This window comes from Ilyonectria robusta (assembly GCF_021365365.1).
Source record: "Ilyonectria robusta strain PMI_751 chromosome Unknown BGZ61scaffold_6, whole genome shotgun sequence".
Taxonomy (NCBI): Eukaryota; Fungi; Ascomycota; class Sordariomycetes; order Hypocreales; family Nectriaceae; genus Ilyonectria; species Ilyonectria robusta.
Window position 1 is genome coordinate 1 of NW_025764440.1, and position 14,042 is coordinate 14,042.

The 14,042-nt window shown below is 48.9% G+C and overlaps 7 protein-coding genes across 7 annotated transcripts; 3 read left to right on the forward strand and 4 right to left on the reverse strand.

The window, feature by feature from the left end:
• Positions 1-1,363: 1,363 nt before the first annotated feature.
• On the reverse strand, positions 1,364-2,732 carry BGZ61DRAFT_515908 (uncharacterized protein; the record flags this gene model as incomplete). Its single annotated transcript, XM_046252269.1, has 3 exons — positions 1,364-1,986; positions 2,038-2,568; positions 2,608-2,732. The coding sequence occupies 3 exons, from the start codon at positions 2,730-2,732 to the stop codon at positions 1,623-1,625; spliced, it is 1,020 nt and encodes a 339-aa protein (XP_046106439.1). The 3' UTR covers positions 1,364-1,622.
• A 1,608-nt stretch (positions 2,733-4,340) lies between these two features.
• BGZ61DRAFT_475563 (uncharacterized protein) lies at positions 4,341-4,847 on the reverse strand (the record flags this gene model as incomplete). Its single annotated transcript, XM_046248711.1, has 1 exon — positions 4,341-4,847. The coding sequence occupies one exon, from the start codon at positions 4,845-4,847 to the stop codon at positions 4,341-4,343; it is 507 nt and encodes a 168-aa protein (XP_046106440.1).
• Positions 4,848-6,671: 1,824 nt separating this feature from the next.
• BGZ61DRAFT_475564 (uncharacterized protein) lies at positions 6,672-7,909 on the reverse strand (the record flags this gene model as incomplete). Its single annotated transcript, XM_046248712.1, has 3 exons — positions 6,672-7,261; positions 7,476-7,754; positions 7,873-7,909. The coding sequence occupies 3 exons, from the start codon at positions 7,907-7,909 to the stop codon at positions 6,672-6,674; spliced, it is 906 nt and encodes a 301-aa protein (XP_046106441.1).
• A 1,708-nt stretch (positions 7,910-9,617) lies between these two features.
• BGZ61DRAFT_447275 (uncharacterized protein) lies at positions 9,618-10,776 on the forward strand. Its single transcript, XM_046245314.1, has 2 exons — positions 9,618-10,418; positions 10,489-10,776. Exons 1-2 carry the CDS (start codon positions 9,998-10,000, stop codon positions 10,557-10,559), a joined length of 492 nt encoding a protein of 163 aa, XP_046106442.1. The 5' UTR covers positions 9,618-9,997; the 3' UTR covers positions 10,560-10,776.
• Positions 10,777-11,911, reverse strand: BGZ61DRAFT_447278 (uncharacterized protein). Its single transcript, XM_046245315.1, has 2 exons — positions 11,332-11,911; positions 10,777-11,217 (listed from the first exon to the last, which is right to left on the reverse strand). Exons 1-2 carry the CDS (start codon positions 11,550-11,552, stop codon positions 10,914-10,916), a joined length of 525 nt encoding a protein of 174 aa, XP_046106443.1. The 5' UTR covers positions 11,553-11,911; the 3' UTR covers positions 10,777-10,913.
• A 133-nt stretch (positions 11,912-12,044) lies between these two features.
• BGZ61DRAFT_530131 (uncharacterized protein) lies at positions 12,045-12,758 on the forward strand (the record flags this gene model as incomplete). The annotated part of the gene is made up of 1 exon (XM_046253516.1): positions 12,045-12,758. The coding sequence occupies one exon, from the start codon at positions 12,045-12,047 to the stop codon at positions 12,756-12,758; it is 714 nt and encodes a 237-aa protein (XP_046106444.1).
• Positions 12,759-12,824: 66 nt separating this feature from the next.
• Positions 12,825-13,724, forward strand: BGZ61DRAFT_530132 (uncharacterized protein; the record flags this gene model as incomplete). Its single annotated transcript, XM_046253517.1, has 1 exon — positions 12,825-13,724. The coding sequence occupies one exon, from the start codon at positions 12,825-12,827 to the stop codon at positions 13,722-13,724; it is 900 nt and encodes a 299-aa protein (XP_046106445.1).
• Between the last annotated feature and the right edge of the window lie 318 nt (positions 13,725-14,042).

Below are 14,042 nucleotides of genomic sequence, written 5' to 3' on the forward strand. Positions count from 1 at the left end.
TAAAGCTTATATTTAAAGCTTAAAACTTAAAGCTTAATTAATAAAAAAGATATATATATTTATATATTTATAGTTTTTAATAATTATATTAAGTAATACTACTAGTATACTTAGAGTTATATAAGAAATTCTTAAAATTTTATAGCTAAGCTATTATATAAATTAAATTAGTATAAATAAAGAATTTCTCTAGTATTTTTTTTCTTTAGCTATATTAAATATAGTATTTTTAATAAAGTTTTTATATATAGATTTCTATTTAATAAGTTTTATAGTAAGTTTATTATTATACTTAAGTAGGTTTTTATACTATTCTATTAAAATATTAATTTACTACTATTTATTTTTTATATTTATCTTTAAGATATTAAAAAGATTATTAAGCTAGTTAAATAGCTTTTTATTAACTTATTAAAAGCTTTTAATATTCTTTTAAGTAACTTTTTCTTTTTTTTCTTCTTTTAAGATAATATTAATATTACTATTATAATTAATACTTGAGTTTTTTAAAAAAGAAAAAGTAGTAGTAGGAATTATAGAAGCTATAATAACTAATTTAAGATATTACTTAGGTTAATATAGTAATATATTAAATAAAAGCTATTAATATATAATAATTAAGTTTAATTTAAAAATATAAAGTAAGTTTAAATATAAGATATATAATTTAATAAATTAAAATATTATAATAAGTAATATAAATTATAATTTAGTAATAGTAAAATAGTAAATTTAATATAATTAAGTATATTAATAACTACTAAAGCTATTTTACTATAAAGATATTAAAAGAGTATTTATATATTTAATTAAATTATAAAAATTATAATAGTAATTTTAATAATTTTAAATTATAAATTATAAAAATTATAATAGTAATTTAAGTAATTCTTTATTTAATTAATTTTTATATTAAAAATTACTAAATTATAAAGATAATTTAAGTAATTTTTTATTAATTAAAAAGAAATAAAAATAAAATATTATAATTCTACTAATTATAATTACTTAATTTTAATTTAAATTATAATATAAATATATCTTATTTTATATTTCTTAAGCTTATTATTAAAAAATATATTAATAAGTTATAAAAATTTATATAACTAAATATTTTAAGAAATTTATAATATTTATAATTTTATTTAATATTATTAAATAAATTAAAATTATATAATAATTTTAAATAATAAAAATAAATAATAATAATAATTATATTATTATAAAAATTAATTTTATAATAAAAAAATATAAATAATTAAATTTTTTTATAAAAATAATTTTAATTTAATATTTAATTATTAATTTTTTTAAATATAATAAATCTCTTTTAAAAATTAATTTTTTAAATTATAATATAAAATTAAAATTAAATATCTCTTTTTTATTTATCCAGGGAAATCCCTAGCTATTTAAATATCTATTTTCCAGGAAATTCCCAGGGAAGATTTCCGCCCAGCTTCCCAGGGAAATCCCAGGGAAATCCTAGGAAACTTTCTTAATAAAAGAGGCTGAGTTTCTTAGAGCTTCCCAGGGATTTCTTAAGGAAGGTCTGTATATATCTTTCCCCATACTTCCCGGAGATATTCCTTTAGGCTCTTTAGAAAATATCTGCCAGATTTCTATAGTATAACGAACGGGTAGGTTGGGACGGGCACGGAGATTTTTAGCCCAGATGAGGTGTCGGTCTTGGTGACCCGTTGCGCCTTGGCCGCGCGGTTTTGCAATCGTTTAAGCATGGCACTCGCCCGTTTGTTGCTCGGAGTTGTGAATGGGTCTTCCTGGTCGGTGCTCGGCTGCTCGTCGTTGAGGCTAGGGAAAATGATGGGAATTGGGCGGATGGTGCGGTTTCCGGTGCTGGGAGTCCCATGCAGGTGAGTTCCCAGGACGGGGGTTACAGGCGCAGTCTTCTTTGGGAACTTGGTGTAGACGACTTCGAGGAATTTCTTGGCCCGGCTGGCTCCGCCTGCGGCGCGGAGGATCGTTCTCGCTTCCTCCTAGGCAGCGGTCATCTCCTCCTGTATCTCTGCCGCATACTGTCTTTCTATGGCTTCGGTGAGGATTGAGTACAATTCGGCGACTCCGGTGCAGGTTCCGGCAATGTCATTGCTGTTGGGCATTCGCAAGCCGTCCATCCGGGTCAGGGCTGGGTGGACTTCGTTCGCCGTGGTCGCGCTGGTGTACCGTCCCCGTTCGTCACGCGCTGTGGTAGGAGGCGCCATGTTGGAAAGCTCGTCGTCGGAATCTGGGATTTCAATCTGTGTTTGCCGACGCACCGAGGATTGGGCGGTAGGAGCTGGTGATTCGGTCCTTCCGTGTCGCGGTCGGGGCGTGGATGGTGGAAATTCGAGGGGCTCAGCAATGTAGGTTCGTACTGGGGGAACGACTAGATTGCGGCTGTCCTCCGGATGGTTGTAATGGTAGATTGCTCGGTTGCCGCGAAGTTCCACGAACCCTGCAGTGGGATTGTATCCCTCGGATCGCGCGCGGCTCCGGAAATCCTGGTATTGCTCCGGGCAGTGTCGTGTCCACTTCTTAAAGTGGTAGGCTTTGGCTGCGTTCCTGAGTCTGTTTTCGTTTCCGTAGAGCTGAAGCGCGCGTCAGTACCCCACATATTCCAGTTGCGGGTTTATCTTGGCGACTTGGCTAGCGAAGTCGTGTCGGAACGCGCGGTCGCGCGATGGGTAGGGGTCGGTGTTTGGCTCAACGTCAAATGCCCCGCGGTCTGGCATGTTCCTTGGGATGTGACCAGGGAAGAGGAAAATGTGCGGGTTTCTTAGTGTTGACGGGAGGGAATGAGGGAAAGGCGGGCGTGCGTTTACCTCCGCGGGGTTGTGTTGATGTGTTGCACCGGGGGTTTCCCCGGCGACCGCGTCGCGCTATTGTGTTAGGTTTTCCCGTAGTTCTCCCGCGCGGGCTTCCCTGGGATTTCCCGAGGTCATCCCGGACATTCGCTCGATCAGTGGTTCTGCTTGCCACCAGCCATGGTGACGTTGTAACCTCGATGTACAAGAAGTTCCCCAAGGCCACACAGCCTGCGACTCTCCAGTTGGGGACCAACCTGCGCGGCGCTCGTCCCGCGATCGTCCGCGATAATACAGCCATTCCCTTCAGCCTCCCCGGCTCCTCTGGCGGCACTTACCCATCGCATGCCAGTAAGAACCTGTTTACCACCCCGAAACCCGGTTGTGTAATAAACCTCCTGGAATAGTTCTAACAGCAATCGGCTAAGGCACTCCGCATCGAGACATCGCCATCGTCAACTGGCCTTAAGATTTTCGCCCTAGTATACCCATCATCTCAATGTGGAGATTCCCGGCAACAAGAAGCGCTGCTACGCCGTCGTAGCAGGAAGCAAGTACATAATGTTCCCGGACTGACGGTGCGTATAGGACTTTGCCGATTTCCACCTGGCAGCTCAAGACCAGATACACCCTCAAGTCTCCCTGTAACAGACGGCCCTTTTTCCGGGCATTTCCCGGGGATTTGTCGTGAAGATAGATAACCCTGTGGTTCTGCCCGACGTCTCCTCCGACATCTTCCAAGAGCTCGCCATCGACATGGCCAAGAACCCTGTTTTCTCCGACCCGGCACTGCTCGGTCCACGCCTCCAGGTAGTATTAAAAACACTCGGGAATGCCGACTAGAGCACCCGCGCGTATCCTCCTACCGACATTCAACGAGCTAATCGCTACACCTCGGGCTACGGATCCGGCAAGCCTGTCGCCATCCGCCACACCTTGTCGGGCCAGGCCGGCCCGCTGGGACCAGTCCCGGCAAATGGGGACGACCCCTCCGACGTCACTGTCCAGGAAATCGCCTACGACACTGCCGGAAACGTCACGTGGGACCGCTGGGGCACCAACCTCCGCGATGGAGGCGTCTGACCCGTATCAACCGGGCTAAGTCCCGTCAAGGGCACCAGTGTGTAGGAATGCAGGAGGGGTACAGGGAACAATCGGCTAAGCGGCCGGGTGAGAACGGCAGTTGGACATCGGGGGCAGATGGCGGAAGTCCGCCGGGAAGGCTCATATTATGATGTATGTTTCTTTTGTAAATAGCTTTCCCAAGGGGAGTCTATTGGAAAACCCTATTCATTACGCCTCTTCTTGAAAGTGCAGTATATGGTGGATTTCCTCCTCTACTAATACCACTCCTTTTGCATATATATAGTCGCTCGTCCACAACTACATATACGCCTCTCTGTTATTAAAGTAATCTAGCTGGGTTAAGGACGTATAGTGGGCAGTACTCTTTCTTTCCTCCCCGGGGTAATTATTACAGATTTCCCTTGGAATAACTATCGAGAAGTCCCTGGGACATGTCCCGGGCACTCTCGATTAAAACTCCTTATTGACATCTTCCTCGGCTATATCCCATTTAATTACTCCATCCTCCCCAAAAATACCAAATTTATCCTCATCCTCCTCTGAGTCCCAACCTTCAAACGTATCCTTATTATCCTCTTCATTTAGCATCTTAACTCCCACAAGTTCTAACCGAGCATTAAAAGGCCTTGGCTGAATACTCTCATCTGCCCATTCCAGAGGAATTTGTACATCAAGGAGTAAATCCTTCAACATAGGGTAATAAGACTTATGGAAGTTAGACTTGAAGTAATTGCTTGATGACGTCTTGATAAGAATATTATTCTTCTTATTGATACAGTCTATAAGTCGGGTTGGAAGTAGCGGCCAGCCTGTAAGCATTTGTCGCCCATGTACCCGGTGTATAATGGTGAATCTAAGAGGGCTATTCGGCTCAATACTGAGTGGCAGACCTAAGAACTCAGTATACTTAGCCCTCATTTTATATTTAACCTCTAAGTCTTCGACTTTAACAACCATATTGCCAACACAGACTTAGAAAATACACTCTAGAAAGAGAGTAACAGTAGTATCCTCAGTAAGCCAATACTAGTTACAGAGTATAGTCATCCGGTATTTCCTGTCGTACATCAGATGGAAGCAGTTGGACCAGTTCCAATTCCAAGGCATCGTAGGCATTGTATCCGGATGCGCAAAATAAGGGCAGCCATCGGATGATCGGGGAAGGTAAACACCAGTCCACTGCTCAATCTCCTCAACAATCCGGATAATATGAGGCTGATAATCCTCCCACTCAGAAACCAGAGTCGCATTCATGCCAGGACGAGTTGTGAAATACTTCACTGGTACTTCCGTTAAACTTCCGGGGCGTATCTTTCCAGAGACCCATTCCTCTTTTAGATAGTCAACCTACTCCGGGCTTACTTGAAGGTGGAGGCGAGTCTTAAGACTCCTTGGTGTCTTGCGTCGAATAGCTATAAGTTGTATACAGTCTGCTACCAGGTCCTTTCAGATTTGCTTGAGCTCTACTATCTCTGCTAGTTGCCCCACCTAGATATATAACTCTAGTACTAGGAATTGATAGTAATATACCGAGAGCTTAAATAAGAAAATGGGAAGGTTGATGGACTTCAGGAAATTTAAAGCTACAGGCATTAGAGCAAGATTTCCTATAGCATGAATAAGAGCATGGCCTAAAGAATATAGAGTAAAAGGAAAGACGGCATCAATACTCATCATATCAGGGCATTTTCCTTATAGGGGAGGCTATAAGTTTCTTACAGTAAACTAATTAGGGTATGATATGCCCTGCTCATATTTCAATAGGTTAGTAACCCATTGCAATATCTCTTCCGCAGCATCCTGGAAGATGGCTTTATTTAATCCATTACCATATCGCCCTTGCTCGTAATTGCTCGTTCTATTAACCTGGATAATGCCGAGTCTCTAGCAAGCTGCAAAAGGTAAGTACCCCCTATTTTCGCAGCGCTAACACGCTCTAAGGCCTAATATCAAGTAAAGCTAAAGAAGAGCACATGGTGTCGTAGTACCACATAAGCCATAAAAGTAAGTTAAGTTGCATTCGCCAGGAGCGCTACTGCAAAAGCTCGCTAGAGTCTCGCCTGCGAAAATCTTCTTGTTAGTCTCGTCAACGGCTCAGGCCAGAGCTATCCATATACTGCGCACATCGCCTATCCGACGCAATTCAGCAGTAGCAGCATCGCTTACAGGCTTCATCTAGCTGTAGTCGGCAGATTGGAGACAAATGGTCGGCCAAACTCCTTTCTCTGCGAAGTGATTAAGTCTGTATGGAAGACGAATGGTCATGGCCGCGACTGACGTTCGTTAAGCTAACCAGAGAGTTCTATTTACCCTTCCGTCCAACCCATTAAGAGCAACAGCTCCTTCCTCGGAGAAAAAGGGGCAAAGCATATTATCGAAGAAGGCCTTGACTTCAGATACAGACTTAAAAGGAGACTTTTTCCGCAACCACACAGCAATGCTCAAACGCATTAGGCTCTCTGCTTTTTGAATGCATCGTCTAAGATAGTCGGGTATCTAGTTGAGGTCGATCAAGACGTCTTCCAACGAAGGCTTAGACACGGAGGAGCCAGCGATGGAGAAACGGATGCTTTGCGTATCAAGTGCATCGGGAACTAGGGCGTTGTTATCAACATGATTGCCAGTGCAGTACTCATACGTCTTTCCCTCCAGTGTTTGTGGGTTAATGTATTAAATTGACGTGCAGACCATGGGTCGAGACTTGATAAATAGGAGTAGAGGAGCGCTGTAACGAAGAGGCTTGTCTGGAAGGGTACTGTATTATGCAGCAGAGAAGAATGTTTAAATAAGTAGCGACCCTCTTCCCGGTACGTAAGCCCCCTTAAACTTAAAAATAGCATTCAGGTCCGGCCATCTGTTGAGAGCATCCACAAGCTTGCCACAGATTGCCGTAACTTCATCAAGGATAAATCCAGTCCTATTAAGGCGGAGAAAAGCCCGGATGTCGTTTCCTTGCCTCCCGCGGAGCTCCCATGCTAGTGCTTGATGCCTCTTATTCTCGGGACTACACAGGGCCCGAATTTCAACGATCTCGACCTGGTAGTTCCGCCCTGGTTGCACTTGAAGCTTGTCGTAGACGAAGGAGAGGGGATCTCCCTCACTTTCACTCATAATTGTAGTGGGTACAGGGCGCTCAGATCCTGTCTCAAACCGAGGCAAGTCCAGGTCCTGAAGTGCTTCTCGCACTCTCTTTTCCCAGTGCCCTTCGTTGTCAAGTCTCTCTTCACCCGAACGGGGGTTCAAATATCTGTCGTTGTATTCGGTCCGGGGAAAAGGGACACCACCATCCACATCGGTGAGAGACTTGCGTTTGCGTAAAAACTCGGTGGACGGCGTAAGTAGGGCAGCGACAGGGAGAGTAGTTGGCTTTCCTGGGCGCAGAGGCGTGCGGGTCTTGGTCTAAGAGGGCAGTAATGCAATCAACTCATAGTCGTCGTCGGCCAGTTCTGGAACGAACTCGTCATCGTCGGCGTCGGCGCGAGGAATGTTCTTTCGCAGGCGAGGGGGCAGAGCATTCAGAGGAGCAGCTGTATTAATTGTGGTTAGTGGTGGACGGCTGACTTCCAAGGTAATTTGGGAATATACCACGCGGACGGCAAGTCATATCGGCGTTAAGCTGAGAGGGTGACAACGCAACCAACACAGTGTCATCGTGTGCCAGTTCTGGAACGGGCTCATCATCATTGCCAATGGCGCGAGGCTGGCTCTTACAAGAGCGTTGAGCTCGACGTGGACGCTTGGGTGGTGGTGGCGGTACTGATAATGGAGGTGATGGTGGCGATGGTGGTAGTTTCGACTCGGCATACTGGGAAGTGATCTTGCCGGAGGCTTTAACAGCAGCAGCGCGTTGCGGTCGGGAGGAGGCTATTGATATATAGATTAGTTGCTATTTCCGTGGAAGTTATATACGGTACTGCTTGTATAGTTTATTATATATAGGAAACCTTCTATATATAGCTCCATACCACAAAATCCCACATACATCCAGAAGGCGTGTAGAACATACCATAAGAATCCATACTATACAACAAGAATCCGAAAGAGGAGGAGGAGGAGGAGGATGGGGACGGACAAAGGCAACCGACCTCGGAGCCGTGCCCACAATTGAGAAAACCAACTATACGTAGCAGTTGTTGGTACAGGAAATCGCGTCCTCGAGGCGCAGTATTTGATTATGATGAAGGAGGGGAATATGCCAGGTTTTGTGGGTAAAGTACCAGGGCTGGTGGTATTTTAAGTCTGGGATAAAACTGGCAGGAGCATCCTGAACATAGCAGCTAGCCGACAGAGATTCGCCTGATGCCAGTAACTTTAAAGCTACAGACTTCTAAGTAACTAAACTATTTCCCAAGGATTTCCTAAGGATTTCCATCTTCTGGAAATAATATATTTCCCCCGCGATCCCGAGCACGGGTTGGAGCTCTGGATCGACTTGCTTCAAGAACGGTTCGGAGTACGACCCGAGATTGCTCTTCAAGCCTTCGGGAAGGAATCTTATCCCGCCAAACGTGATCCAGCCCATCCTCTACCTAAGTCGCCCCTTACGGAAGTCGGAGAACGGATACTGGCCAACGGAATTGGAAATGGCCGGACTGCTATGGATGTGCCGAAAAACTCGAACCATCCTGCACTCAACCAAGGGCAAACCAGTTGTTCACCGACCACGCCGCCGTGGCAGCTATCCTGCACATGATGTCAGCCTTTACGGAAAACAAAAGGACCAACGAACAACTGACAATTGCGGCACAATATCTCAGTCAGTTTCCCCTGGAAGTCAGACATATCCCAGGGAAATCCAACATTGTGCCGAACGCCTTATCCCGACTCCAAGGAAAAGAGACCGGAGTGAAACCAGGAGAAACAGGCGAGCTCGATCAGCCGTGGGAAGGAGAAAAGGACCGCATTCACTATATGACCGAAGCATCAGTAGAACCTAAGATATTGGCATAAATCGAAGCCGGATACCGAGAAGATAAGAAATGGCGAGCAATCCTAGAGCAGCTCGGGGACCGCAACGAGAAAATCGGTCCCCCGTTTATCCGAGTCCGGGGATTGCTGTATATAATCAAATCGGATGGGCGCCGCTGACTTTGCCTGCCTCGACAAGCTGCGGAACGACTGATCGCCGATACCCAGCTTCGTAAGTACTACCAGGGGGAAATGCGCATATGGTACGAACTGTCATCAAGCTTCGTTATCCATAAACTCCGCCGAAAGATCATGCCTGCCTGAAAGAATGCGATACGTGTCTGCGGAACCAGCCCGACCGGGGAAAGGCACCGGGAGAACTGATTCCCATCGCATACCCGCCGATACCGTTATAAACCATCGCAATGGACTTCGTTACCGGGTTGCCGACGATCCCATCTAACGGAGAACCTTGGAGCAACCCCGGACGACCTTACTTCGACAGCCTGCTGACGGTCACCTGCAAATTCTCGAAGATGTGTCTGCTGATCCCGGGAAACAAGAAATGGACGGCGTAAGACTGGGCGCGAGCGTTGGTAGCAGAGCTCCTCAGGTGTAACTGGGGGCTGCCCAAAAATATTATTTCCGACAGGGACCCGAGGTTCATTAGCGACTTCTGGAAGGAAATGTGGAAAGCCTTTAGAACTTCGCTACTTATGTCTACGGCATGGCATCTACAACCCGACGGGGAATCGGAATGGCGGAACCAGACCGTGGAAATTGCCCTGCGGTACTTCGTTAGCGATTACCCCGACACGCCTTAGACACGGGCCTTGATCCCCCTGCAATTCGCGCTAAATAACTCCTATGCCTCCGCTATTAAATAAGCACCCAGCGAGCTACTCACCGGTATGCGTATGGATGACGGACTGCGATACTTGGGAGAAGGAAGCAATATCCTCCCCCGGGATATCCTCCGGGAAGAAGCCCGTCTGGCCGTCGCGGAAGCCCAGGCAGCCATAAAACGCCAATACGACTCGAACCACCGACCCACCGAGTATAAACCAGGGGATTGGGTATGGTTGCGGCTTGGGAAAGGATATAACGTAGCCGACGACCGCGTCCCCAAGCTGAAGACATAACGCACCGGGCCCTACAAGATCCTCGAGCGAGTCGGACACCTGGCATACCGGTTGGATATGGCTAACAATCTGAACATTCACCCGGTAGTGTCGGTAGTGTACCTCAAGCTGGCTCAAGAACCGAAGGCACGGCCCGGACCGGTGCATGTCGAGGAGACCGGATCAACTCAATGGCGAGAGGATACGGGACACTGGGAAATCGAGAAAATCATCGACACCCGGAGGATCAAGCGAGGAAAACGGAAAACGACGGAGTACCTGGTCGTCTGGAAGGGATACCCGAGCAACTATAACCTCTGGCTGGAGGAGAGTGCTATCGCAGCGGATGACAAAATCGAGGAGTTTCATCGGAACCAGATCGATGTCAAGGCCCTGAAAAAGAACCCCCGGCAAGACGCAGGAGGGCCTGCGGAGTCTTCATCCGACGAGGGGGAGGACCCCAAGGAGCCAGCAAGCAAGGGCGGCAAGAACGACGGGCCTAAGACAGGGACAAGTCAGGAAACGGTCAAACGGAAGCCAGGTCGACCCAGGAAGATAACGACTCTCACCAGAAGCCCAGACTCCCAAGCGCCGGACATGCAGGCAGGAAAGCAGCAACCACCGACCAGTACGGACCTGATACTGGCCAAACGACCCACTGAGGAAGCCCGACTAAGGAGTGGAAGGAAAACCCAAAGGACGCGCCCGAGGCCACCCCAGCCGAGTCCTAAGGGAAGACAAACGCGACCAAGTGGTCGGGATAGAGCGAGGAGATGATGAGGCTGAGTGGCCAGGACGGAGGAATAGAACCATAACTGACCGGTGGAAGTCTACCTGGGAATGCCTACGGTCCGCGGAAGTTGTTGGAACTGTCTGTATTTATATTGTCCGGTATCGCGCAAAATATTTCGTCTACTTACTGGGTCCCTGAATGATTCCCTACGTCTTAAATATATTAAGGGCACTATACCTTCTTTTCTGCCCGGGGCACTTATTACGGATTTCCCGAAGTCTTACGCCGCAGAGGTCCAGGAGATCTTTTCCAAGAACCCGGAGGGTGAAGGAAAAATACATTGCCGCGCCCGACAAGATAGCGGAATTCCATCGCCGGGAGATCAATACCAAGGCACTGAAAGACGCTCCACGACGGGACGCAGGAGGGCCTGCGGACATTCCCGCCGCCGGAGGGGGGAGCCCCGAGGAAACGAGGCCCACGGAACCAGTATCCAACGCAAGCAAGGAAATCGTACTGGCGCCAAGGAAGGATCGGGACGCAACGAAGCGAGGACCAGGTCGACCTAGAAAGGAGACAAATATATCAGCACCTCAATAAGTAAGCTCCAGCAAGGAAATCGTGCTGGCGAGACAACCCGGGAAAGAACTGGAAGTATCAGCCCCTTAACAATCCGCACCTTAACAGACAGCACCTCAACCACAGAAACGAGGACGAGGACGGCCCAGAAAGCACCCCAGGCTGGAAGGTAAGGAAGGAGGACCGGCAGAAACCAGGAAGGAATAACGGGAAAGCCACCCACCAAGCAAGCATGGGATCCCCAACAATCCCGTCGAAGCCACTACATAAGAATAGTGGCCCGTCTGGCATCCAGTTCCTCTCTCTCTCTCCATTTCTCATCCCCTTTGGGGGCTGCTCTCAGCAGCCCCATCACCAACTCAATCAATCACCATGGGTAAAGCCCACGGATCTCTCGCCCATACCGGCAAGATCAAGTCTCAGACCCCAAAGGCCGTTCTCTCAAGCGCCTCAAGCACTCCCGACGATTCGCCAACATCACCCTGATCGGCGGCAAGCGGAAGATGAACCCCAATCCCGGCGCCGCCTAAACGATTGGATCCGCGCGGACAATCGGAACCAGGAGGTTGGCAAAACCGTTTACCGATGACGGGATCAAGAGAGTCCTCGGAAGAACTCCGGGAAATCCCAGGGAATTGTGCACCGGAATTCCCAGGGATGTTCTCGGGACAACGTCGGATCACCCACACAGCAACGTGACCCCACCAAAGTAAACAAGCCCGCGTCACAACATTCCCGCGGAATTCCTACACCTTCACCAGCTCAAGTCCGCGAGCCACCCATCCATCTCTCTGCCCACATCAACCACGAAGAATGCCCGACCGCGGGCCGCTCTACGTCCCTCCAAGCACCGAAGCGTATCCATCTCGGGATAAGAGCTTCCGCCAAGACTTTGCCGCCCCGCTCGCAAAGAACAACTCCCAACTGAATTACCCCGGGTACCGTCGAGCTCTGGAGTTGTACGGAAACGAATCCGTACTTCTGGGAGCACAAAAGGCCCATCATTTCCGCAGGTGGATCCGACAGAACGGGGCGCTCCACAGGTCCTACCGAGTACGAGCCGAGTCAGAAGGCTTCAACCCAGACCAAGGATTTGTCGAGCTCCTGGGTGACCAGGCGCTGTACCATTACTACCACCCAACCGACCCCCGCAACCGCACTTCAGCAACCTCAGCTACGTACCCGGCCGAACAAGAAATCCTGCCCCCGTCCACTCCTCTGCCAAACCGCAGAGTCACCAGCACGTCGCCATCCACCACCCGATCGACCAGGCGCCGCCTCGAGCCGATCATTGTCGAAGACTCCGACAGCGACAACATGGCGCCCTCGACCAACAACCGCGACAACCGTGGCCGGTTCACGACGGGGCTCCCCGAAGCCCTAACCCGCATGGACGGCCTTCGGGTGCCCAACGAGAACGACCTGGCAGGAACGTGCGTGGGAAGCGCTGAACTGTACTCCATTCTCGCCGAACTTTTGGAACGACAGTATGCCGCCAAGTCCACCGGGGAAGTCGATGCCCTTTAGGAAGAGGGCAGAGCCATCCTCAAGGCAGTCGGCGGCGCGGCGGGCGCACAAAAGTTCGTCGACGCAATGTACAAAAGATTTCCCAAGGACGCCGGACCGTCTACCCCTCGACTGGGATCGCACCTTCGCGGTGCCCCCCCGAACCGACCACGGATCGATGCACCGGTTCCTTTTGTCCTCCCCCGAGGAAATCACCGACATCACTCACGAACGGGAAGCGATCCTTTCGTCACGCCCGCGCCCGTCATGACTCCTGCCACCAAGCGGACCGCCGATCTACTGGAACGGCTCAACCAACGCTCCGCCAAGGCAGCCCGAACCAACGAGTCGCCAGCAGCCATCGGGCTCAAGGTGTCGCCCTCCATTCCGACCTACGCCTTCATCTCTACGATCACACTTGAAGGAGGAAAGGAACGGTGCTACGCCCTGGTGGCCGGGTACGAGTACATGGTCTTCCCCTCGCAGCAATGCGCCCTCGATTTCGCCGACTTCCACGGAGCCGTGCAAGAGGAAACCCACCAGGACGCTACCTTGGAGCAGACGGCGTTGTTCGCCGGCATCTCTGCCGGATTCGTCGTGAAGATGGACGGCCCCGTCGTCCTCCCCGACACCACCTCCGACACCTTCAACAAACTCGCCGAGGAAGTGAAGACGATCGAGGCATTCAGCGACTCGAGTGTGTGCTCCAAGCGCATGGCCGACGCGATTCAGCTCCACACCTCGACGCAGTGGAGCATCCGGGACTGCCCCGCGCCCGAGATCCAACGCGAAACCGTCAACGTCGCCGAGTACGGGGAGAGCATCCCCGTCGCCATCCTGCACACCCTCGACGGAAAGCCAGGGCCAATCGGCACCCATGGGAACGCCAATGCAGCCCGCCCCACGACCTACGGACTGATCCAAGCCAACGCTGAGAAACTACCTTGGGCGACCTGGGCCCAAAACCACCGCGGTGACGATGAGTAGGTGGAGATGGCCGGCAACGCTGGGCGGAGGACCAACGCGGGAAGGCCAAGTGGCCGATGGAAATGAGTGAACAAGGGGAAAAGCCGATGACGGAAGCCCGTCGGGAAAGCTGGAATGAGAAATGTCTGTTTCATTTGTAATTTGTTTTCATCAGGAGTTCATAGGGAAATCGTGTTCACCACGCCTTCATTTGCAAGCATGGTGCCAGGCGGCGACGCGACATCAACCTCCAGTCACGCGCCCGACGTTGGGGACTCGACTTCAGCCCGCGCCCAGCTGCACGACCGTTACCAGTCTCCAAGCCCGCAACGCACCGAG

Excerpts from the sequence above, each read along its gene's own strand:
- BGZ61DRAFT_447275 (XM_046245314.1), top strand. The coding sequence starts at position 9,998 with ATGGCTAACAATCTGAACATTCACCCGGTAGTGTCGGTAGTGTACCTC. Across the intron at positions 10,419-10,488 it reads GGGCGGCAAGAACGACGGGC|CAGAAGCCCAGACTCCCAAG; the intron begins CTAAGACAGGGA and ends AACGACTCTCAC.
- BGZ61DRAFT_447278 (XM_046245315.1), bottom strand. The coding sequence starts at position 11,552 with ATGAGAAATGGAGAGAGAGAGAGGAACTGGATGCCAGACGGGCCACTA. Across the intron at positions 11,218-11,331 it reads TTGAGGTGCTGTCTGTTAAG|GTCGACCTGGTCCTCGCTTC; the intron begins GTGCGGATTGTT and ends TCTCCTTTCTAG.